General features: G+C 49.7%; 2 protein-coding genes across 2 annotated transcripts; one reads left to right on the forward strand and one right to left on the reverse strand.

Annotated features, from left to right (window-relative positions):
- Nucleotides 1–4,459: 4,459 nt before the first annotated feature.
- On the reverse strand, nucleotides 4,460–8,258 carry ZNF668 (zinc finger protein 668). Its single transcript, XM_044302676.1, has 2 exons — nucleotides 7,959–8,258; nucleotides 4,460–6,525 (listed from the first exon to the last, which is right to left on the reverse strand). The coding sequence occupies exon 2, from the start codon at nucleotides 6,508–6,510 to the stop codon at nucleotides 4,840–4,842; it is 1,671 nt and encodes a 556-aa protein (XP_044158611.1). The 5' UTR covers nucleotides 6,511–6,525; nucleotides 7,959–8,258; the 3' UTR covers nucleotides 4,460–4,839.
- A 194-nt stretch (nucleotides 8,259–8,452) lies between these two features.
- LOC122944430 (zinc finger protein 646-like) lies at nucleotides 8,453–21,916 on the forward strand. Its single transcript, XM_044302675.1, has 2 exons — nucleotides 8,453–8,747; nucleotides 15,082–21,916. The coding sequence occupies exon 2, from the start codon at nucleotides 15,254–15,256 to the stop codon at nucleotides 21,284–21,286; it is 6,033 nt and encodes a 2,010-aa protein (XP_044158610.1). The 5' UTR covers nucleotides 8,453–8,747; nucleotides 15,082–15,253; the 3' UTR covers nucleotides 21,287–21,916.
- The last annotated feature ends 4,038 nt before the right edge of the window (nucleotides 21,917–25,954 follow it).

Genomic DNA, 25,954 nt, shown 5'->3' on the forward strand with positions numbered 1-25,954 from the left:
ACCGACTGCTCCACGTGTTTTTTTATAAAGATCTTGTATTAAATAAACTATTAATGTGTTTGATTCTGAGTCGTCTTCTGTGAATAACAGGCGGCAAAATCGATCTGTCCGCTCACTAAAGATGGCGACTTACAGTAAGTGTGTCTGGCGGGGCTGCCTGAGATCAACAGGTACTCTACCACGTACCCCATCGCTGCCTCAGACCACCACTGACTACCGTGTACCCCATCGCTGCCTCAGACCACCACTGACTCTACCGCATACCACATCGCTGCCTCAGACCACCACTGACTACCGCATACCACATCGCTGCCTCAGACCACCACTGACTACCGCGTACCCCATCGCTGCCTCAGACCACCACTGACTACCGCGTACCCCATCGCTGCCTCAGACCACCACTGACTACCGCGTACCCCATCGCTGCCTCAGACCACCACTGACTCTACCGCATACCACATCGCTGCCTCAGACCACCACTGACTCTACCGCATACCACATCGCTGCCTCAGACCACCACTGACTCTACCGCATACCCCATCGCTGCCTCAGACCACCACTGACTACCGCGTACCCCATCGCTGCCTCAGACCACCACTGACTACCGCGTACCCCATCGCTGCCTCAGACCACCACTGACTCTACCGTATACCACATCGCTACCACTGACTACCGCGTACCCCATCGCTGCCTCAGACCACCACTGACTACCGCGTACCCCATCGCTGCCTCAGACCACCACTGACTACCGCGTACCCCATCGCTGCCGCGTACCCCATCGCTGCCTCAGACCACCACTGACTACCGCGTACCCCATCGCTGCCTCAGACCACCACTGACTCTACCGCGTACCACATCGCTGCCTCAGACCACCACTGACTCTACCGCATACCACATCGCTGCCTCAGACCACCACTGACTCTACCGCATACCCCATCGCTGCCTCAGACCACCACTGACTACCGCGTACCCCATCGCTGCCTCAGACCACCACTGACTACCGCGTACCCCATCGCTGCCTCAGACCACCACTGACTACCGCATACCACATCGCTGCCTCAGACCACCACTGACTCTACCCCATACCACATCGCTGCCTCAGACCACCACTGACTCTACCGCATACCACATAGCTGCCTGAGCCCATTAGGGAATTCACCACACACCGCCCGAGACCACTAGAGACTTTACTACGTGCTCCATCACTGCCCGAGACCACTAGAGACTTTTCCACATCTCTCATCTCTGCCCAAGACCATTAAAGGGGTTGTCCGAGTTACCGTATATTTATTGATCACCTATCCTTGGGATAGGTCATCAATATCAGATTAGCTGGGGTCCGGCACCCCGCCGATCAGCTGTTTGACGAGAAGGCGCGCGCCGATCAGCGCTGCCTCCTCTTCACTGTTTACCTTCTCGCCGTTGCATCCGCAGCGGTCAGCAGGTGTAATCACCCCCAAGCCGTCCCGTTCATTTTAATGGTACGGATCGCTTTTATACAAGTGTAATAGGAGCGACCCGTCCCCTTGAAATGAACGGGACGGCTTGGGGGTGATTACACCTGCTGACCGCTGCGGATGCAACGGCGAGAAGGTAAGCGTTGATGAGGAGGCAGCGCTGGCAGCAGGCTATAGCTACTAGAGAGGGGTTGTTGATCCAGGGAGTTATTCTGATGCCTGATTAGGGGGAAAAAAATCCTTTCCGACTCCAAAGTGAGGAAAATTGGCTTCTACCTCCCAGGTTTAAAAAAAAAATAGTTTTGCCTTCCTCTGGATCAACTTGCAGGAGAACAGGCTGAACTACATGGAGCGAGGGCTTTTTTCGGCCTTATGTACTATGTTACTACATGCCCATCACTGCCCGAGACCACCAGGGACTTTACCGTGCGCTTCGTCACTGAATGAGACCAGCCAGGACTTAGGCCTCTTTCACACTGGCGTGTGCGGCCCGTTGCCGTATTCCGTGGGCATTCTGCATCACGGATGCCGACCCTTTCACTTAAACGGGTCCGGAGATGCGGAATGGTGCGTAACTGAACCCGACGGAGTGCTTCTGTGGGGTTTCGTCCCGTACTTCCGTTCCGCAAAAAGATAGGACATGTTTTATCTTTTTGCGCAACGGCCGGATCGCGGACCCATTCCAGTGAATAGGTCCGCAATCCGCTGCCCCGAGGGCTGCAGCACGACCACGGGCCGCACATGCCAGTGTGAAAGAGGCCTCAACCACATACCTTTTCATTGCCTTACATCCCTGCTGTCACATCTCCAGTGCTAAGACATTACATCACATGTGACTGATATCAGCCGCTCCTCTTATAACGCTCCAGTACTGATATAACCTCCAGAGACATTACATCATCTGTGCCTGATATCAGCCGCTCCTCTTATAACGCTCCAGCGCTGATATAACCTCCATAGACATTACATCCTATGTGACTGATATCAGCTGCTCCTCTTAAAACGCTCGAGGACTGATATAACCTCCAGAGACATTACATCCTATGTGCCTGATATCAGCCGCTCCTCCTATAACACTCCAGCTCTGATATAACCTCCAGAGACATTACATCCTATGTGCCTGATATCAGCCGCTCCTCCTATAACACTCCAGCTCTGATATAACCTCCAGAGACATTACATTATATGTCACTGATATCAGCCGCTCCTCCTATAACACTCCAGCACTGATATCAGCCGCTCCTCTTATAATGCTCCAGGACTGATATAACCTCCAGAGACATTACACCATATGTGACTGATATCAGCCGCTCCTGTTATAACCTCCAGAGACATTACATCCCATGTGACTGATATCAGCCGCTCCTCTTATAACGCTCCAGTGCTGATATAACCTCCAGAGACATTGCATCCTATGTGACTGATATCAGCCGCTCCTCTTATAACGCTCCAGTAATGATATAACCTCCAGACATTACATCATATGTCACTGATATCAGCCGCTCCTCTTATAACGCTCCAGGACTGATATAACCTCCAGAGACATTACATCCTATGTGCCTGATATCTGCCGCTCCTCTTATAACGCTCCAGTACTGATATAATCTCCAGAGACATTACATCCTATGTGACTGATATCAGCCGCCCCTCCTATAACGCTCCAGTACTGATATAACCTCCAGAGACATCACATCCTATGTGACTGATATCAGCCGCTCCTCCTATAACGCCCCAGCGCTGATATAACCTCCAGACATTACATCACATGTGACTGATATCAGCCGCTCCTCCTATAACGCTCCAGCGCTGATATAACCTCCAGAGACTTTACATCCTATGTGACTGATATCAGCCGCTCCTCTTATAACGCTCCAGCGCTGATATAACCTCCAGAGACATCACATCCTATGTGACTGATATCAGCCGCTCCTCTTATAACGCTCCAGCGCTGATATAACCTCCAGAGACATCACATCCTATGTGACTGATATCAGCCGCTCCTCTTATAACGCTCCAGCGCTGATATAACCTCCAAAGACATTACATCATATGTGACTGATATCAGCCGCTCCTCTTATAATGCTCCAGGACTGATATAACCTCCAGAGACATTACATCATATGTCACTGATATCAGCCACTCCTCTTATAATTCTCCAGGACTGATATAACCTCCAGAGACATTACATCCTATGTGACTGGTATCAGCCGCTCCTCCTATAACGCTCCAGCGCTGATATAACCTCCAGAGACATTACATCCCATGTGACTGATATCAGCCGCTCCTCCTATAACGCTCCAGTACTGATATAACCTCCAGACATTACATCCTATGTGACCGATATCAGCCGCTCCTCTTATAACGCTCCAGCGCTGATATAACCTCCAGAGACATTACATCCTATGTGACTGATATCAGCCGCTCCTCTTATAACGCTCCAGAGCTGATATAACCTCCAGAGACATTACATCCTATGTGACTGATATCAGCCGCTCCTTTTATAACGCTCCAGAGCTGATATAACCTCCAGAGACATTACATCCTATGACTGATATCAGCCGCTCCTCTTATAACGCTCCAGCGCTGATATAACCTCCAGAGACATTACATCCTATGTGACTGATATCAGCCGCTCCTCTTATAACGCTCCAGAGCTGATATAACCTCCAGAGACATTACATCCTATGACTGATATCAGCCGCTCCTCTTATAACGCTCCAGCACTGATATAACCTCCAGAGACATTACATCCTATGTGACTGATGTCAGCCGCTCCAGCACTGAGTGCTGGGCAGCTGAGTGACTAATATGGCCGCCGGGTCATCCAGCATGACTATTGAGTAACTAGGTGATCTAATAGTCAGAAGCCTGGGAAGCGACAGCCCCTGGGAGCTGTAATGGCGGCCATATTGCCGCTCATCCAGCTTTCTTGGAATCAGCGAAAAGTCAGAACCGGATCTACGGAATTAACGACTCTTACAACATGGCGGCTTCGCTGAGGGTAGATGAAGGCAAAAATCTTTATTACTTTCACGAAAAAATACTGAATCTCATATTCCGGTCACATGACCTCTAGATGTGTGCAAATCTCCGCTTCACGTTCCTCTCTGAAGACACGCGCCACGCCAGAGGCAAGCAGATACTGGTTTTACAAAATGGCCGACGACCTGGCAGTACTCATCATTTACACCTTCCTCTGCTTCAGCTTCAGGTGGACGTTCTGCTGACACACACAGGAGGCGGCCATTGTGGGAGATGATCCCCCAACAGTTAGATCTGTTTGCTCTATGAACACCACTAAAGCCCCTACAAGATGGCCGCCTGTATTCTGTGTAGGAGACGTAGGGTCCATAATGTCTCGTTTGGTCACATTAGAGAACTTTCAGCTCGATGTAGGTGAGGGCTCTATCACCTCCATGTTTCCTTCAGCTACCTTCTCTAAGAAGGAGACCAAGGGGTCGAAGAGAGGCTGAGGCTCTACGGAGGCCGGATGGAGTGTCAGTGTGGTGATCTCCTCTTCATCCTCCTCTTCTTTGCCCTTGACCTCTTTGGCATGTGTCCTCTGGTGCTTCCGAAGGTCTGAGGGGACGTGGAAGCCCTTGCCGCACTGCTGGCACATGTGGGGGCGCACGTCACTGTGTATCCTTTGGTGCTTCTTCAGTCCGGCCTTGTCCACAAAACCCTTGTCACACTGGTCACAGCGGAACGGCCGGAGCTCGGGGTGTGTTCTCTGATGGTTCCTGAGGTCCATCACACTTTGGAAGGTGAGCGAGCACTTGTCGCAGGTGGTGGACTCTTCCTTCTTCTTGGTGGCTTCCTGCTCGGTCTTCACGTGGGTCCGTTCGTGTTTCCGAAGGCTGGAGGAGACGATGAACGTCTTCCCACACTCCTCGCACTTGTAGGGTCTCTCTCCGCTGTGGGAACGTTGGTGTTTGCTTAGCCCGGAACGTTCGGCGAAGCCTTTGCCACACTCCATGCACTGGAAGGGCCGCTCGGTGCTGTGCGACAGCCGGTGCCTCTTCAAGTCCCAAGATGCCACAAACGTCTTATCACAGTCCGAGCATCGGAAGGGCCTCTCGCCCGTATGGATACGCTGGTGCATGGCCAGGTCAGCCGGCTGTCTGAATGGTTTTCCGCACTTGTCGCATCGGTACGGTTTGACGCCCTGGTGAGCTCGCTGGTGTCTCCGGAAGCTAGAGGGGTCGGAGAACATGCGGCCGCACTGAGGGCACAGGTAAGGCTTCTCACCGGAGTGTGTGCGTTGGTGGCTCTGGTAGGAAGACAGCTGGGTAAAGTCTTTGCTACATATGGGGCACTTGTACGGTTTCTGGGCGGCGTGGATGCGCTGATGACACGTGAGAGAAGACGCGCGGGAGAACGCCTTACCACAGTCTGAACACAGGAAGGGCTTCTCCCCTGTGTGGCTTCGTTCATGGTTCTTCAGGTCCTTCAGTTCACTATAGGACTTCTGGCACAGCTGGCACTGGTAAGGCCGCAGCCCGGCATGGCTCCGCCTGTGCTTCCGAAACACAGACGGGTCTGCAAACCCTTTCCCACAGTCGGAGCATGAGAACGGGCGCTCCCCAGTGTGCAGCCGCTCGTGGATCCGCAACTTAGAGGGCGTGGCGTAAGCTTTTCCACACTGTCCGCACTGGAAAGGGAGCTGCCCGTTGTGCGTGGCCATGTGCACCCGCAGGCATATGGGCTGCATGAAGGAGCGGCCGCACTCCTTGCAGACGAAGGGCTTCTCCCCCGTGTGGCTGCGCACGTGGCCCTTCAGCAATGAGGCGGTTTTGTAGGACTTGTCGCACTGCATGCACTTGTGCCGCTGCTCGCTCTTTGGTCCCGGAGTCTTGGGTGGCTGAGGCTGGGGGTCATCCACACAGAGGTGCCCCAGACAGTGGCGCTTGGCGCGGGGCTTGTTGGGGAAGGTCTTGCAGCAGGACAGACAGCGGAAGCGACGTCCACATTGCACAAATCTGGGCGAGTCATTAGGCTCTTGTTCGATGGCGACCTCGATCTCTCCGACAGGATCCTCCTGCTCTGAAGACATCGTGGGGGGAGGGGCCTGGAGGAAGAAGAAGAGGCGGGGTTAATACACGGAACCGCCGCACAGAGCGACCTGTGGACCGCCATAATGATAAGCCCCTCCAAGTGCGGGAGGTCAGAGCGTGCACAGAATGGCGGGTCCACATCATCAATAACGAGGTCAGCGCCTGATAATCCGGCATCCACCGCTGCGGTCACATATGCCAAACCACAGGACGCCTTGCTGCACACACTGGGATAGGCTCGTAATGGCGGCCCTGACACAAGCAGCGGTATGGGTAGGAGGCTGCCGGGGAGTCGCCAGGCACTGGACTATCGGATAAATGACGCTTATTATACCGGATTATCGGGTAAATACCCGGTAACGCAGTGTGTGGCGATTATTATACCGGATTATCAGGTAAATACCCGGTAACGCAGTGTGTGGCGATTATTATACCGGATTATCAGGTAAATACCCGGTAACGCAGCGTGTGGCGATTATTATACCGGGTTATCAGGTAAATACCCGGTAACGCAGCGTGTGGCGATTATTACACCAGATTATCAGGTAAATACCCGGTAACGCAGCGTGTGGCGATTATTACACCAGATTATCTGGTAAACACCGGGTAACGCAGCGTGTGGTGATTATTAAACCGGATTATCAGGTAAATACCCGGTAACACAGCGTGTGGAGATTATTATACCAGATTATCAGGTAAATACCCGGTAACGCAGTGTGTGGCGATTATTATACCGGATTATCAGGTAAATACCCGGTAACACAGCGTGTGGAGATTATTATACCAGATTATCAGGTAAATACCCGGTAACGCAGTGTGTGGCGATTATTATACCAGATTATCAGGTAAATACCCGGTAACGCAGCGTGTGGTGATTATTATACCGGATTATCAGGTAAATACCCGGTAACGCAGCGTGTGGTGATTATTATACCGGATTATCAGGTAAATACCCGGTAACGCAGCGTGTGGTGATTATTATACCGGATTATCAGGTAAATACCCGGTAACGCAGCCAGTGGCGATTATTATACCGGATTATCAGGTAAACACCGGGTAACGCAGCGTGTGGCGATTATTATACCAGATTATCAGGTAAATACCCGGTAACGCAGCGTGTGGTGATTATTATACCGGATTATCAGGTAAATACCCGGTAACGCAGCCAGTGGCGATTATTACACCGGATTATCAGGTAAATACCCGGTAACGCAGCGTGTGGCGATTATTATACCGGATTATCAGGTAAATACCCGGTAAAGCAGCGTGTGGCGATTATTATACCGGATTATCAGGTAAATACCCGGTAACGCAGCGTGTGGCGATTATTATTCCGGATTATCAGGATAGCCTACTATAAAGTGATGTGTATGTGATGATATAACCTTATAAGACACAGTTTATTACCGCCCAGTGTGCACAGACATGTAGAGGACAGGGCACCTACCTGAGGGCTGCTGACGGTAGTTACACCCTCTGCTCCCCACACTCAGCTCTCAGGCAGCAGACAAAGCTGAACATAACCGGACCTAGGACCCTGGGGGCTGGAGGAGGAGCCGACTCCGGAAGTCGCCGGTGCTTCACTAGAAGCTTCCCCTGTAAGACGCCGACACTCGGATCGAGGATGCCACTTGTGATCCGTACGAGAGGCCGAGAGGCAGCGCGACCACCGCGGCTCATCTACCGCCGACCCCTCACTGTCACCGGCTCAGGCGGGACGGAACTCTTTGTATCGACTTTTATTTCCAGCGGGTAGACAGAAGATGGAGCACAAGAAGAGAGGTAGCCTTTCCTCTTCCCCGATTGGTCCGTCCGAGGTCATACGCCCTTAACGTCATCTAACAGCCAATCCGGAGTCTCGGCGCTCCATTCCTGCTGGCTGTCGCGCCGCCATGTTTAGACCTGGAAACCCATCTACCGCCATTTTACAGCCGGGCACCCGAGGGAGGAAGACATTGAACGGCGCACTCTTCCTGTTTCCTAGTAACAAAAGGAAGTGTTTGTTGTGCAGGGAGATGATATAAATGGTCCTGGATTGATTCCTCGGGCCGGGCCCCTCACCCGAAGGCCCCGGGGGAATCACCTAGGAAGAGAGGAGAGTTGCAACCGGGGCCCCTGGGTGTCCTGAGGGCCCCATTTAATGGCATCACGGATCAGGCTGGCACTGACTGACTGAGACCTCACACAAGGTCTGGGAGCCCCAGACATTACTGTCACTGCTGTTACCGGACCCATGGTGAGTGCAGCTGTCATTATAAGTGTTATAGGAGGATGAGAGTGCTGAGAGAGGACGAGAGTGCTGAGAGGGGGGACGAGAGTGCTGAGAGAGGGGACGAGAGTGCTGAGAGAGGGGACGAGAGTGCTGAGAGAGGATGAGAGTGCTGAGAGAGGATGAGAGTGCTGAGAGGGGATGAGAGTGCTGAGAGGGGGGACGAGAGTGCTGAGAGGGGGGACGAGAGTGCTGAGAGGGGGGACGAGAGTGCTGAGAGGGGGGACGAGAGTGCTGAGAGGGGGGACGAGAGTGCTGAGAGGGGGGACGAGAGTGCTGAGAGGGGGGACGAGAGTGCTGAGAGGGGGGACGAGAGTGCTGAGAGGGGGGACGAGAGTGCTGAGAGGGGGGACGAGAGTGCTGAGAGGGAGGACGAGGGTGCGCCGAGAGGGGGGACGAGGGTGCGCCGAGAGGGGGGACGAGGGTGCGCCGAGAGGGGGGACGAGGGTGCGCCGAGAGGGGGGACGAGGGTGCGCCGAGAGGGGGGACGAGGGTGCGCCGAGAGGGGGGACGAGGGTGCGCCGAGAGGGGGGGGGGGCGAGGGGGCGAGGGTAATACCCGCCCTCCTGGGCCGCTATGTAAAACCCGCCCTCCTGGGCCGCTATGTAAAACCCGCCCTCCTGGGCCGCTATGTAAAACCCGCCCTCCTGGGCCGCTATGTAAAACCCGCCCTCCTGGGCCGCTATGTAAAACCCGCCCTCCTGGGCCGCTATGTAATAACCGCCCTCCTGGGCCGCTATGTAAAACCCGCCCTCCTGGGCCGCTATGTAAAACCCGCCCTCCTGGGCCGCTATGTAAAACCCGCCCTCCTGGGCCGCTATGTAAAACCCGCCCTCCTGGGCCGCTATGTAATAACCGCCCTCCTGGGCCGCTATGTAATAACCGCCCTCCTGGGCCGCTATGTAATAACCGCCCTCCTGGGCCGCTATGTAATAACCGCCCTCCTGGGCCGCTATGTAATAACCGCCCTCCTGGGCCGCTATGTAATAACCGCCCTCCTGGGCCGCTATGTAATAACCGCCCTCCTGGGCCGCTATGTAATAACCGCCCTCCTGGGCCGCTATGTAATAACCGCCCTCCTGTACTGATATAAGGCTATAACTTACTGCGTGCTCTTGGAGGATGTAGAACATAATAATACGCGTGCGTTGGATGCAGCAAGGGGCAGGGCTCGTGTTATAGGTGTATAATAGCGTCGGGATCACGGGAGTATTTATAATGGTGTCAATAGATGTGTGTGTGTCCTAAGAGGGGACTGAGGGCTCATGCACACGGCCGTATGTATTGTGTGGTCCGCAGTCTGCAAAAAATACGGATGACGTCCATATTACATCTTCTTTTTTGCCGATCTGTTGTAACAATGCCTGTCCTTGTCCACAAAACGGACAACGATAGGACGTGTTCCATCTTTTTTTTTTGCAGATCTATTGCAGTGAATGGTTCCACATACGGGCCGCAAAAAAAACAGAGCAGACACATAAAATAGTACGTTCATGTGCATGATCTCTAGGAGCCGCATCAAAGCTCTGCAACCTAATAATTGACTTTTTGGGTCACCTATTTTCAAGATCTCTGCTTGCTGTTGTTGTATCAGTCTGGAGTTTAGTAACAGACAGTTGTGTAGCCTGGATACATTGTAACGAACCCTCAGCCGGTGTAAAGTATGTGCCATCCCCCACAGGCCCACGTTTATTAAATGGTGTTTTATTATGCGCCCAGCAGAAAAAAAAAAAAGGTGAATTGCGCCAAATGTATTGATCGCCACACCTCTTTATAATTCTGACGCATTTTGGACTGTAGTAAAGTCAGAAAACGAGATCTGCCGGTGGCGGGAAGATTTGTGCTGAACGGTCGACCACGCCCCCTACCAGTAAGCCACACCCCCTTTCCTTGGAGTGGTCGGAGAAGTTGCGCTCTTTCTGGGGTGCCCCATCACTTATTAATGTATGTGGGCCATAGGGAGGGGCGGCCTCGTCCAGGGCAGGGGTCACCATATTAAAGTCCCCGTGGAGCAGGTGACAGGAGCGCCGCAGTGCATGTCCAGCGCCGGTCCTTAGGAATTGGTTTGATGTAGGTTCACTTTCCGTTCCAGGATCCTGATCAACAGCTCCGTCCCCCGCCTTATTCTAGTGCTAGTGGCAGTCCCATGTAAACCGCAGCTTAGTTGAAGTTCTGAATGGGAGCATTTCCCCTTGTAGAAAGATTGACCGGTGACGGTCGTTGCCCCTGTAAACATGGCGGCGATCACCCCACACATGAGAGCAGATCATTTAGGAAGCCAAAAAAAAAAAACATTGTTGTCAGCAGCACATCGGCCGTGTGCTCATGAGATGTGTAGACATCATGGAAGTTATGGGGGCGGTCATTGCCGTGTGTCCTCTGACGGTCTGCACCGAGCGTCGGCCCGCTTGTTATACTGTCGGCACTCGTTATGACCGGGTCGACCCTGAGGTCACCTGGAGTCCTGAGCCTTCAGCCTCATCGTCTGTGGTGGGGATGAAACTCCTCTGGTTTCATGTATCCACTGCACGGAGTAACACGCCGTCACTGGCCGTGGTCAGACCTGCGTCCACTTACTAGAAGGAGAACTGCACCCTTGGGTGTTGGCACCAGCTGTACCAACATCTCAACGATCTCCAGAATTCACCACTGTGTTTGAGGCCTCGAAGACGAGGAAGATGTTTCGTAAATGCCTTAAAGAGACCTTACAGCCCCACCAAAGAAAAGCTTCTTCCATCAAAATTGCTAAAATATATACTTTATTGAATTCATACAGTACTTATAAAAACCTATAGATAAAATAGCAGCGAGACCCCAAGAGAGTGCAAAGAGGGAACTGCAGAGTCCGTCCGCCTCAGAATGGGATCCAGCAATGAGAACACCCTCACAATATGCCAAACATCACCAGCACCCGGGGCACGGTGGCCACATATGGGGCGCTCACAATGCCTATATGAGGGCAGGATAGAAAGGTAATTCATGTCAGGACCATCTGTAGCACGCCGACTCTGCAGTCGCCTCTTCCCAATGTCGTTTCGCCACACCGGCTTCTTCCGGGGATAAGGAATCAATCGAAAACCTCAAAAATTATACAAAGCTGTTACCAGTTGTAATAATTCAAGGCATCTGTGGCGTATCACGTAATCCGGATAGTGTCGAACAGTGGTCAGTGCGCGCGCGTGTGCCGAAACAAGACCCATGACGTGTTACCCGGTTCAGAAAAAATGGTCGTGTGCTTTTGCCGGGAGTGCGCTCCAGCGTGAAGCGCACAACCAATTTTTCTGAGCCGGGTACCACGTGATGGGCACGTAATGGTGCCTTGTTTCGACCACCGTTCAACCTGATCCCGATTACGTGATACGCCACCGATGCCTTGAATGATTACCACTGGTAACAGCTTTGTATAATTTTTGAGGAGGTTTTCGATTGATTCCTTATCCCCGGAAGAAGCCAGTGTGGCGAAACGACGCTGGGAGGAGGCGACTGCAGAGTCGGCGTGCTACAGATGGTCCTGACCTGAATTACCTTTCTATCCTGCCCTCGTATAGGCATTGTGAGCGCCCCATATGTGGCCACCGTGCCCCGGGTGCTGGTGATGTTTGGCATATTGTGATGGTGTTATCATTGCTGGATCCCATTCTGAGGCGGACGGACTCTGCAGTTCCCTCTTTGCCCTCTCTTCGGGTCTCGCTGCTATTTTATCTATATGTTTTGTATGAATTCAATAAAGTATATATATTTTTGCAATCTTTGTTGAGGCTGTTGGATAAACTTGTTTTCTTCCTATTTATGTATTTATTGACGCCCTGGTTCATAATTTGGTGTGCCTTAAAGAGACCTTAGAGGTGGTGGAGACCAGGTGACCCTCATCAATGTTCTCCGTGGATTTTTTTCTTTTTGCAAATTAAGGAGATTGTGGGCCACACGATCTGGAGTCTCCTGTGTGCGGGGGAGGTGTCGCTCCATCGGCTCCTGTTACGTAATATTACTCTGGTGAAGTTTAAGGCCGATCCTGTCTGTGTGCGCCCGAGGGCAGGAGAACTCCACAGCCGGGAATGTGCATGGTGAGAAGATGCTGCTGAGTGATCGCCCCCCCGAGGCCTGCTCCTCTCCGCACCATTGACGTTGTTTACTCTTCTTTTCGACGTCAGTTTTATGTAGTTGTGCTTTCGCCGAGGCACCCGGCAGACATAACTGCACTGCTCGTGGGTTGGGTCACCCGTTATACGTGTTCTCTTCAGTCCATCCAGAGGAACGTAAAACCAATTGCCACAGAGAAGACAACTCATCCACCAGTGATCAGACAGATCGTTGGATCTGCGGTAATGGAGGGTCTGCAACCTATAGCACTCCAGCTTTGTGCAACTACAACTCCCAGCATGCTCTGATTTCTGTGGGAATTCTGAGAACAACCAAACGAGTGTGCTCGCTGGGAGTTGTAGTTTAACCACAGCTGGAGTGCTAGAGGTTGCTGTCCCCTTGCAGAAGTGGGATGTCATGGAGCTGGGGGGGGCATCATTAATATGGGCGTGCTTACTGACAACCCTTTAGGAAGGTGACCTGTCCGTCCATTGTTGGGTGGCTGGAGCCGGTTCCTGCCGCGCTGCTCTCACTGAAGTGAATGCCGCAGGGGTGCGGAGCGTCAGATCTGAGGATAGGCCATCGGTGTGAAAAGCTTGGACCACCCCTTTAAGAGAAGGCTCAGAGCGAGCAGCGGCGGATATCGCTGTTCTAAGGATTTTGTGGGTGCTGTGACTGTACCCACAAGATGGATGGCGGGGGTACGGTTATTGTATTCGGCCTGGCTTCGCTGCATCTGTCAGTGATGCCGTAGCGTGGAGATGTTGCCTGACCCGTAGATTCTCTTTTAGAGGATACGTGTCACATTTTTTAAAATAAAACCTTTGAATATTGATTTTGACTTGTCAGACATTTTGATTGGTGGGGTCCGGGAGCCGTGCATTCCTAGCTGCGTACAACCCTGATGTCTTCCATTATATGTATAGATTGTGCGCTCGGATCAAGTGTCCTCCTGTCAGCCAGCAGTCACCAGGGCTCGCAACATCTGCGGTCTCTTGTCCCAGTCAGCAGGCTATTGCAGTTTGCTGTGAACTGGATCCCAGTCCAATCTGTTTGCATTGAGTTCACAGGCGGCCTCATAGCAGGGTGCCATATTATGTGTATCCCCCCCGGGGGGTAGAGGGGGGGGGGGGGTCATAGACCGGGCAGATGTGTCACAGACTTTCTAGAAACGCCCTGTACACCAAGCGCTGGCCATTGGAGGTGCTTCATTCCCTAATAGCTTCTTATGTTAATATTCTTCTAGTACCAGAACAAAACCTGGAATTACAAGAATGTGAAATACTTCAGGGGAGATGAGAACTTCATTACATGTCGCAGGAGAGTCTCACCTTGTAGTAAACGAAATCCTGCCATGAAGCGAGCCGGGGTTTCCGACTGGCTGTCATCTCCTGCATGCCAGTTCTTGAAGGCCATTAAATGTGTTTCCCAGGAATGCAGGCGGCTTCGTGCTGGATTTTATACGTTGGGTGTGTTCTCCATGAGGGGATGTGTTCCGGCTAGCAGAGGGCTATAATGCAGTGGCGGTGTATAGATCGGGTAGGGTCCAGACTTGCAGAACTAATCCTGTAATCTCTAAGATCACACAAAACCTGTACAGATAAGAAAGTGCTCGAAAAGCGTGTTAACGGGAAATAGGTAGTTCTGCTGTCACTTGTAGAGGTCAGCCATGCTTCCTGAATTGTTAGGCTCCTTCACGATAGCTGAAGATCTAAAAATGGAGCAGGAGAACCAACAATCTTTGACGTGCCCCTCTACAGGCTTCACAATCGGTGGTCCTATATACAGGTTTCAGATGGGTAACGAGGCTAATGTCCACTGCTGTAGAATTAGGGCCCTATCATACTGATCTATGTTTGATGGAGCGAGTGATGACCCCTTTAACTTGGACCTTACTGGTGAGGATTAGTTTCTTGGTCCTTAAGATTTCTTTTAATTGAACTCTGTCACCATGATGTCTGAGCAGAAACTTTTTGGAGACTTTCAAAGCTCATAGATTTGACCACGATGCTAGATTTGTGAAGACTTTTATTGCATGTTTTGTACCCGTTTGATAGACTATTTATTCACGTTCAGGAAACTAGTGCAGTACGTTGAAGGACACAAATGGTTGTCCTGCAGACAAACAAGAGTACTTATCTAGAGAGTCCATTTTCCTTTTGTTTTAGACCTTGTAGTGTATTGATTCACACCATTAACCATGTTTTTTCTTCTTTAACAGGATGAAGATTTAAGAAGTGCAAAAGACCCTGCCAATGATTGGGCCTGCGAGAGACGCATCAACCTTGAAACAATGCCACAGCTTGAAGTGATCTCTTGAAAATGTAGCTTCTTCCCCTGCTGATTGTGGGAGATTCCATGTTTTGGAAGACATCCTACATTGCAGAACAAACATGGATGATGGGTCTTACCAAGCGGAGGGTTCTTCAGACCAAAATCTGATCTCTGACCAGAGCACCATGGCTTTCTCTGGTATGAAAGCATTGGAAAGTTACCATGAAGATAGACCATATAAATGTAATCAATGTGACAAGAGTTATCGGCACGCAGGAAGTTTAGTCAACCATAAGAAGACTCATCAAATTGGTCTCTACACGTGTTTGATATGTCAGAAGGAGTACTCCAACCCCATGGGCTTGAAAAGTCACTTGCGCACTCACTCAGAGGAGAAACGTTTTAAGTGTGAACAGTGTGGAGAAGCTTTTCGGATGTCACAGCAGCTGTACAATCATCGGAGGTCTTTACATGGTTGTCAATCTACCCCCAGTGGGGACAAAATTTTAAGAAGCTCCAAATTTGAAGTGCAGTCCTCAGTACTGGTGGACAGTAATAATCTAATAAGTAACTTGGAGAACTACATTGCTGAATCCATGTTGCCTGTGGACTTTCCTCAGCTTGTCTCAAAATATTACCCAGATGAAAAAGCAGGAAATGGAAGCCCTGCAAAAGAGGACGCAGAAGAACATGAAGATTTTACAGATGAGAAAGATCAGCCGAATGACAGTAACGTCGAGGAATATCGGTACAAGTGTACTCAGTGTGGGAAATCTTACAAACATGCGGGAAGTCTAGCCAACCACAGGCAAAGCCATATGGTTGGTATATACCAGTGTGCAGTCTGCTATAAGGAGTTCTCAAACCTTATGGCAATGAAAAACCATTGTCGTCTCCATTCAGACTCTAGAGCTCGACGAAGTTGTAAATCCCCTCGATCTTCTGGAACAAGTGCTGGTGTCCATATAGACAGATCTGCGCCACCACAGATTGAGAAGACAGATAATCCACCTAGTTTACCTGATTCATCCGAGAACATCAAATCTGAAGATGATAAAGAAGCCATCCTCGGACCTCACACCTGCCAAGAAGATCTTGCATCTTCGTTAAGCCCTCTTGCAAAGCCTAACAATGATTTGACCGATTCTACCTTCTGTTCAGACTCGAAGATTGAGAGTAGAAATGAAGATGAATCCAAAGAAATGGCAAAAGACTTTCTAGTTGAACAACCAGATTATGAAGATGCACATGATGAAGATACGGGTTTTGGCGATAGACCTTTTAAGTGTCAGGAATGTGGAAAGACCTACAGGCATGCGGGGAGCCTCATAAATCACAAAAAAACTCATCAAACTGGTGTGTACAGCTGTTCCTTGTGTTCCAAACAGATGTTCAATATGGCTGCCTTAAAAAACCATCTTCGGGCTCACTTTAAGTCTAGAGCAGGAAAGAGGTTAGGAGATGCCTACTTCTCTTCTGCTAGCTTGTCTGAGTTCTATCAAAACCAAGAAGATTTCTATCAGGGAAGAATCCGTGAGATTTCTGCCAATGAGAGCGACTTCTTACAACATCAGTTACTTCACCAGAAGCCAGAAATAGATAAAATATCGAATGAGAAACGCGTAGAGGAAGTTCCTGAATCAGGTGTTTGGCAAGAAACTCTTCACGTTTCACAAGGTAGCAGTGAAGATTCTGCATATTCAAGTGGACCTGGCTTCCCAGATGTCATCAAGATAGAGAAGGACAACTTGGATGATTCCTTAGCATCTCCACATGAAATAAAGCTGGAAAACAGAGATGATGGTGTCCACAACACTGATGATGGTTTAGAGCAGCCTCAACCTGATCCGATCACCTCGAAAGAGCCTGAATCTTTGCCATTGGAAGAACACCCCCAATCAACAGACTATCGTCCACATAAGTGTGAAATTTGTGGCAGAACGTATCGGCACAAAAGCAGCTTAATAAATCACAAGCTAACTCACAAGACCGGAGTGTATCAGTGCTCTCTTTGTCCAAAGCAATACTCTAATCTAATGGCCCTAAGAAATCATGTCCGTTTCCACCGTAGATCATATACGGGAAGAAGAGGCAGAGCATCCAGACGAGGCCGACAGTTTTTTAGGACCAAGCCCAGGTTTTTGCAGAACAAGAACAGCCACTTCCTGGCTGCCTCTTTAAAGGTAAATGATGATGTACGCCATGTAGCCACCACAATTAATAGGGCTGTTGAAGAACCTTTGAATGAGTCCCAGAGTCATTGCCCATGTGGAAAGTCATTTGACTGTTTAGAGCATTTCCAAACACATAGAAAGAACTGTCCAAGTGCAATAACCATATCTCCTGCAACGACCCTCACAAACATTCAGTGTGCAATTTCTATAGCAACCACAGAAAAAGATCTTTCCAAAGTAAATGGACCTGTAGGACATCACGAGAAGGTTCCAAAAAGCTCAGAAAACCACAGAAGGAGAGTGTATGAATGTAACCTGTGCAATAAGTCATATAGACATTCAGGAAGCCTAATCAACCACAAAAGAACACATCAAACTGGTGACTACATGTGCCCGTATTGCTCCAAGCACGTACATAACATGGCTGCCTTAAAAAATCATATTCGAATTCACCACAAAGTAAAAAAAGCCCAGCAAGGAGAACTGCATGTCGACCATGCACTTCTATATTCAGATTTTTCCTATCCATCTGATGGTAAAGGCCTATACAGTTGTATCAGCTGTGAAAAAAGGTTCCACACTGAAAATGATTTGCTGGCACACCAAATGGTACACACAGAGGAAAATCCGTGGGATCATCAGGGCCACCGGTCCAGCTCACTAGAGGTTAATAAAGATACAGCTTTTGGAGACTACAGCTGGGACCACTCCAATAACCTGAATTTCCAAGATGATGAACATAAACATCTGGGCTCTGCAGAAGACGAACAGCCCGAATACACCTGTGTAGAATGTGGAGAAGTATATGACCATATAGATGATTTAAATGACCATAAACGTAGCCATCAGGCGGGTATATACCAGTGCTCCTTTTGCCCCAAAGAATACCCTAACCTTCTTTCTCTGAGAAGTCATTTTGAGACCCACACGAAGCCTCAAACCCTCAGGAATACAAGCTTAGATGGACCTGAAGGGAGTGAATTTGTGGACAACCAGCTCCCATCCGATAACCACTATGACTGTGGTCACTGTGGTTTGATTTTTTCAAATGAAGTTGACTTCCACCAACATCAGGTTGCTCACGAGAAACATCAGGCCATGGAGGAATCTCTTCCAGAACTGCACAGCGAAGAACAAGAGGCAGAATTCTCGTTCTCTATGCATTCATCGGAAAGGGAACTATTAAGCAGAATAAAAAGCGAGATAGAGGAAACCGAGAACAGTGAAGCCAATGACGGGGGAGGCCTGCTGTCCCACATCTGTGGTTTTTGTGGGAAAACCTACGATGATTTAGAGAGCTTACAGGCTCACAGCTTTAGTCACAGCCACGAGGAATCCTCTGCCAATGAAAAAATCTACCCTGAAGCAATTCAAGAAATCGATGAGAATCAACAGCAACACAGTCCAATATTAAAGAATAGTGAAGGCTCTGGCTCAACTGCTAAAAACGAAGACAGTCCGGAGAGCCGCCCTTATACTTGCGAACAGTGTGGAAAGACTTATCGACATGGCGGAAGTTTAGTAAATCATAAAAAGACTCACTTAGTTGGAAACTTCAAGTGTGTAGGTTGTTCTAGGCATTACCCCAACCTGGCTGCTTATACAACCCATTTGAGGCATCACCCAAAGTGTAAGCAGCCGGCAGCTTTGAGCAATCGCCATCAGCTACAATCCTCTGCTGTAAATGACCGTATATACCGCAGTGGGGGCGAGAAACCGTTTTCTCCTCCTTCCAGTTTACCTTTGCCTTCTGACTTTGCTAGTCGAGGCAATGGCATTAAAAAAACAACTAAAGATGGTAGCTTGCAAGGTCATCCCACTTCCCAGTATTACAACCAAACACCAAAAAGTAAGACTTCAAGGAGACGGTTTTCTAGACGGATAGTCAGACTAAATGTAGTCCAGAGCAGTAAGAAGAATTCTTCAGAGTGTCCATTAGTGAGCAAAGCTCTTAATGTGTCTGACGTCGAAGAGAAAAAGCTTCAGGTCTGCGATTTCTGTGGTATGAGATTTGGGGTGAAGGATCTAGCACTACATCGTTCTGGTAATTGTAGCTCTCACCCTGATAAACTTGGTGCTCTAGTTGAGCATCATAAAGTTCAAGATCTTCCAGTCTTTGCCAACTCTGTTCCATCACAAAATGAAGGAGAGACTGGATTTCATCGCCGTCCATTCCGTTGCGAAGTGTGTGGCAGGAGCTACAGACATGCTGGGAGTCTTATTAACCATAAGCAGACTCATAAGACTGGAATTTTCCGCTGTTCCATCTGTCAGAAGCGCTTCTTTAATCTAATGGCAATGAAGAATCACAACCGCATCCATTTTGAGCTAAAGAGGCACACATGCCTGGATTGCGGTAAAGCTTTTCGGCTGCAAAAACAACTAGATACTCACCAAAGAATTCACCGGCAAAGGGCCTCAGCCAAAAAGTTAGGAAGACGCAACCGTAAAAGCAGATACCGAAGACTTTCTCAAGGGAATCGTCAAAAGTCACTGCAAGTTTCAAGTGAAAGCTCTTCTGTTGGTAATGTTGCCGGAGAGAAAAGCTCTGATTCTCGTGTGAAGAGAGAAATGGATCCAGATTCCCGTCCATACCAGTGTGTGGAGTGTGGAAGATCCTACAGACATGCTGGAAGCCTGTTCAACCATAAGAAAAGCCACAAAATGGGTCAGTTCCATTGTTCAGTCTGTGACAAAACCTACTCTAATCTAATGGCTTTGAAGAACCATCAGCGCACTCACTATGAAGCCAAAAGACATCCTTGTTCTCAGTGCGGGAAAATCTTTAAGTGGAAGAGGCAACTGATAAGGCACCAACTTGTTCATGTTCAAGAAGGATCCCAGTCTGACCCTCAGATACCATCAAGAACAGAAGAAGCAAAAACCATAGATGACCACCAGGAAGAAAACCCCACTGTGGATCCTGAAGCATCCAGCTTTAATAATGAGGATGTCTCCAGTGATGCAGACAAGAACAGCCATGAATGTCTTGATTACGCTTCTCCATTAAAACCAGTATGTGTTACTTGTGGAATGTCATTCACGGACTATGATGAGCAGGAGAGCCATACGTGTAAAGAAAATGGCTTAGACGTGTTGGCCTCTGCGGAGAGTGAGGGAAGAGAATCTACACAACCTAAAAACAAGGATGAACAACCCCATGAGGGTAATGTTTGCAGCCGTCCCGGTCGCCATGCTGGCAGTTTGCACCCTCAGAAGAGCACACATGAAAGTAGAAACTCCAAGTGCTCAGTGTGTCACAAAGAGTTTCTCCACCCCATCTCTTTGAAGACCCATCTGCGGACTCATGCTGCCGAAAAGCGCTTTCAGTGTGTGGATTGTGGGCAGTCCTTTCCATCTTCCCAGAAGCTGTTCAAACACAGCTCAGTCCATACCGGAGAAAAAACATTCCATTGTCCGACCTGTAACCATAGGTTCAGATGTGAACTAACCCTTGAACATCACCAACGCACTCATGAGCCATTGTCTTCTTCACAGTCTTCCTCACTAGTTTTGCCAACACAGACTCTGCACAGTGAAAAAAAGGCGTCACAATCCGAGGAAACGTTACAAAATGATAAAGACCGAGCGAGCCAAGATGATCGCAAGTACAAATGCAAGCAATGCGGCCGTTCTTACCTCCATGCTGGGAGCCTGTTTAACCACCAGAAAACCCATAAAATCGGAGTCTACAAGTGCCCAAACTGCCTCAAGGTTTTCTCCAATCTGTTGGCCTTCAAGAATCACCTCCGCATCCACAGATACAACTGCAAGGAGTGCGGAAAAGCCTTCCGTAACTCCAGTGACCTTGCTGCACACTCAAAGGTCCATGAAGAAGAATCCTTCACGTGCTCGCTTTGTAATAAACACTTTCTTTGCCGTTCCAGTTTTAAACGACATCAACGCATCCACAGCAACCAGGACGGTGACATTGTAGACCCTCAGGCGGTATCCAATTTTATGGTTGAAGTAACATGACTGTCACCGTGATGACCATGGTTGTCACATGTAGCATGAAGTCTACACATCCAAATACCAACAACACTTGCGGATTCCATTTAAAAAAATTATTTTAGTGACCTCAGCAGTGTGCCATTAACCCTTCCCAGGCTGTCCAGCTGTAGATAATAACTTAATAATGGACAGGCCTACAGAACTGACGTGGTGCAGGATCCTCTTCTGTTACATTGCCCTTTTTAAATTTTTTGCACACAGGACGGTGAGGGGTTAATATTCCCTTTGCAAATGCACTTCTCTCCTGATATAATGGTGCTTTAATGAAACACTTGACACCAGGGTGTCTATTACAGCAACGCCACGTTGCATTCCCCCCCCATCCCCCCAACCTGTAGCTAGATTATCTGTTTACTTCCTCCGCACCATTCCAGGGGAGGATTAGGAACTGTTCTGGGACTGAAGTATGTTCTAAGCTGGGGTGGGCTACATGACGGGGCTTGAAACGGGTTTACACATCTGCCAAGCGTAGATCTTCCCTCGGACCCAGCACTGTCTAGCAGATGGGTCTTTTTAATTTATATTGTACAGGGTTCCTGGAACCTGCACATGGATTGTGTCGGACGGGGAATATGCAGATAAAATCATGTGGAAATGCTGGCTTTGTGTGGTCTTTCTTTGTTTGTGCGACGAGACGGAATCGGACAGAAGTGCGGATTTGCTTCTGGGTTTGAAGTCCTACAATAGCATGTAGACGCTGTATAACATTTATCATGGTGGCCAACCCGTGAGACAGATTCTAGAATTATTAACCACTATACGCACATGGGTAGCGGCAGCAATGCTGACTATTTTTGTGATCTGCTTTAATTGCTGAAATTGTACATTTCTATTAAAAAAAGAGAAACTGTAAAGTGGCCCATTATGTGCCTTAGCAACGATCCCTGTCTTACGTTTATTTAAAGGGGTTGTGTCACTTCAGCAAGTGGCATTTATTATCTTGAGAAAGTTAATTCAAGGCACTTCCTAATATATTGTGATTCTCCATATTGCTCGCATTTTACACGGCTCGTATCCATGTTATGACCACCCTGTAATCCATCAGTGGTGGTCGTATTTACACACTATAGGAAAAAGCACTGGCCTATCCACACCTACCCACGTGCCCGGCCGCCAGAGAAGCTGGCACTTTATTTTCCCTGTAGTTTGTAGGCATGACCATGGCTTCTGGATTACAGGGTGGTCATAACCATGGAAACGAGCAGTGTATAATGTGATGGGAAATTGAACCACCTTGACGCACGGTAGGCGGGCTCAGACGTGTTTTGATCAAAATATATTGGCAAAGTGTCTCAGATATTATCATATCAGAGTGAGGACTTTGTCCATATATAGTGCTTGCATCTACTTTACTAAGTGCATTATTATCTTATTTCTGAAATTGAATCCAGCCAGCAAAGGAAGCAATATGCAGAATCACAATACATTAGGAAGTGGCATGTATTAACTTTCTCTACATGATAAATGCCACTTGCTGAAGTGACACAACCCCTTTAAAGAGCTCTACCCCTCCGGCCCCTCTGGTGTGAGCATCAGAGCATTTCATGGGTCACGCAGGGCAAGGGCTTGTTTGATTAGCTCGGCACGCTGCTAGGCCAAGGCTTCCGCCCAGCAGTGTATTCTGTGACATCACCGGCTCTGATGGGCGGAAGCCTCCACCTAGCAGTCCTTGTGGAGAGCCCGGTACGTCACCAGATTGCCTGACAATGCCTTTGCCCTGAAGTGCTCTGCTGCTCATATCACAGGGGCTGCCGGGCTGAAAATGTAGTGGGTAGATCTGGATTCAGCTCTTGACCCGGACAACCCCTTTAACTGTTAAGACCTGCTCCACCCTCTACAGATAGATAGGTATAGATATATATAGGACAGAGGCAGAGAGGCTCCACAATGACTGCTGCTGCCCTCACTGCCTCCCTATAGATAGAGAGGGCAGCAGCGGTCAGTGTGGATCCTCTCTGTCCTATCTATCTGTAGGGAGGCAGCGGTCAGTGTGGAGCCTCTCTGTCGTCACTGACTGCTGCTGCCCTCACTGCCCCTCTACAGATAGGACAGAGGCAGAGAGGCTCCACACTGACTGCTGCTGCCCTCACTGCCTCTCTGCCTCTGTCCTATCTGTAGAGGGGCAGTGAGGGCAGCAGCACTCAGTGAGGACAGAGGCAGAGAGGCTCCACACTGACTGATGCCTCTCTACAGATAGATAGGACAGAGAGGCTCCACACTGACTGATGCCTCTCTACAGATAGATAGGACAGAGAGGCTCCACACTGACTGATGCCTCTCTACAGATAGATAGGACAGAGAGGCTCCACACTGACTGCTGCTGCTGCCATCACTGCCTCTCTAGAGCCTCTCTGCCTCTGTGCTATCTGTAGAGGGGCAGTGAGGGCAGCAGCGGTCAGTGTGGAGCCTCTCTGTCCTATCTATCTGTAGAGAGGCATCAGTCAGTGTGGAGCCTATCTGTAGGGAGGCAGTGAGGGCAGCAGCGGTCGGTGTGGAGCCTCTCTGTCCTATCTGTAGGGAGGCAGTGAGGGCAGCAGCGGTCGGTGTGGAGCCTCTCTGTCCTATCTATTTGTAAAGGGGCAGCGGTCAGTGTGGAGCCTCTCTGTCCTGTCTATCTGTAGAGAGGCAGCGGTCAGTGTGGAGCCTCTCTGTCCTGTCTATCTGTAGAGAGGCAGCGGTCAGTGTGGAGCCTCTCTGTCCTGTCTATCTGTAGAGAGGCAGCGGTCGGTGTGGAGCCTCTCTGTCCTATCTGTAGGGAGGCAGTGAGGGCAGCAGCGGTCGGTGTGGAGCCTCTCTGTCCTATCTGTAGGGAGGCAGTGAGGGCAGCAGCGGTCGGTGTGGAGCCTCTCTGTCCTATCTATCTGTAGTGAGGGCAGCAGCGGTCGGTGTGGAGCCTCTCTGTCCTATCTGTAGGGAGGCAGTGAGGGCAGCAGCGGACGGTGTGGAGCCTCTCTGTCCTATCTATATGTAGTGAGGGCAGCAGCGGTCGGTGTGGAGCCTCTCTGTCCTATCTATCTGTAGAGAGGCAGCGGTCGGTGTGGAGCCTCTCTGTCCTATCTGTAGGGAGGCAGTGAGGGCAGCAGCGGACGGTGTGGAGCCTCTCTGTCCTATCTATCTGTAGTGAGGGCAGCAGCGGTCGGTGTGGAGCCTCTCTGTCCTATCTATCTGTAGAGAGGCAGCGGTCGGTGTGGAGCCTCTCTGTCCTATCTATCTGTAGAGAGGCAGCGGTCGGTGTGGAGCCTCTCTGTCCTATCTATCTGTAGAGAGGCAGCGGTCGGTGTGGAGCCTCTCTGTCCTATCTATCTGTAGAGAGGCAGCGGTCAGTGTGGAGCCTCTCTGTCCTATCTATCTGTAGAGAGGCAGCGGTCGGTGTGGAGCCTCTCTGTCCTATCTATCTGTAGAGAGGCAGCGGTCAGTGTGGAGCCTCTCTGTCCTGTCTATCTGTAGAGAGGCAGCGGTCAGTGTGGAGCCTCTCTGTCCTATCTATCTGTAGAGAGGCAGCGGTCAGTGTGGAGCCTCTCTGTCCTATCTATCTGTAGAGAGGCATCAGTCAGTGTGGAGCCTCTCTGTCCTATCTATCTGTAGAGAGGCATCAGTCAGTGTGGAGCCTCTCTGTCCTATCTATCTGTAGAGGGGCAGCGGTCAGTGTGGAGTGAGTCTCCACAGTTAAGTAAGCAGACAGGGAGCATTGATAAGGCACAAAATGGGCCAATTTAGAGCTAATTTTCAAATAGAAATGTACAATTTCAATAATTAAAGTATATTACAAAAATGGTCAGTATCAACAGTGTAACAGTGATTGTCCTACCCATTTCTATAGGACATGCTCCCAACCTAAGTAGTGCATATGACCCCTTCATCACACCCCAGAATGAATAAAGCCCCCGTAAATAAATGCCTCCCAGACATCAAGTATGGAAGGTGAATACATTTTATGAGAGAATCCATTATTCAAGTGACCTCACGTAGCGGGCAGCCTCACAGGCCATGCTTCATTGCAAAGAATTGGTGCAGCATCTGCAGCTACCGTCCTAGATTGCAGAGCATGTGCACGGTGGGAATTACAGTGCCAGGTGTTGGCGGTTTATTGATAAGGGCTCGTGGTTTTATCCAAGCGGAGATGTGGTCACATCAGAGCAGATGTGTGCTTCAGCCTCAACACATAAAGGGAATAAACGCTGTATATTAAATTAAGATCAAAGGAAGGTTTGGGACGGAGCCATAGACTTGCAGTATTACATCTCCGCACAGCCTGATACTTGTCTGAAGCTGTGATATGGCGGTGTGCACGAGCTCAGGTCTGTAATGATGAGTAAGGTTTGGAAGTGAGCTGCTTTGCGTAACGTGAACTCGAGATATATGAACATCTGGATTTGCAGATTTCCTGGTTTCAGATTCAACATCTCTCCCTGCTGGTTCAGTGTCTGTGCAGATCATGCTTTACCATGGTGTAAATTTGGAGAACGCATTGGCCTCTCCCAACATCCATCTCCTAAAATATCCTGAGACGTAAGTGCTATACGTGGTCCAGAACCAATGCCCCGAGGCCGGGTGAAGTAATCGTCTGGTACCTAAGGCTGGGGTCTGCTGAAGGTGAAGTGCACATTGGCCTCACCTCACATTATTATTGTG

This window comes from Bufo gargarizans, chromosome 8, assembly GCF_014858855.1.
Source record: "Bufo gargarizans isolate SCDJY-AF-19 chromosome 8, ASM1485885v1, whole genome shotgun sequence".
In the NCBI taxonomy this organism is placed as follows: domain Eukaryota; kingdom Metazoa; phylum Chordata; class Amphibia; order Anura; family Bufonidae; genus Bufo; species Bufo gargarizans.

Coding starts and splice junctions, on each gene's coding strand:
- ZNF668 (XM_044302676.1), bottom strand. CDS start 6,510: ATGTCTTCAGAGCAGGAGGATCCTGTCGGAGAGATCGAGGTCGCCATC.
- LOC122944430 (XM_044302675.1), top strand. CDS start 15,254: ATGGATGATGGGTCTTACCAAGCGGAGGGTTCTTCAGACCAAAATCTG.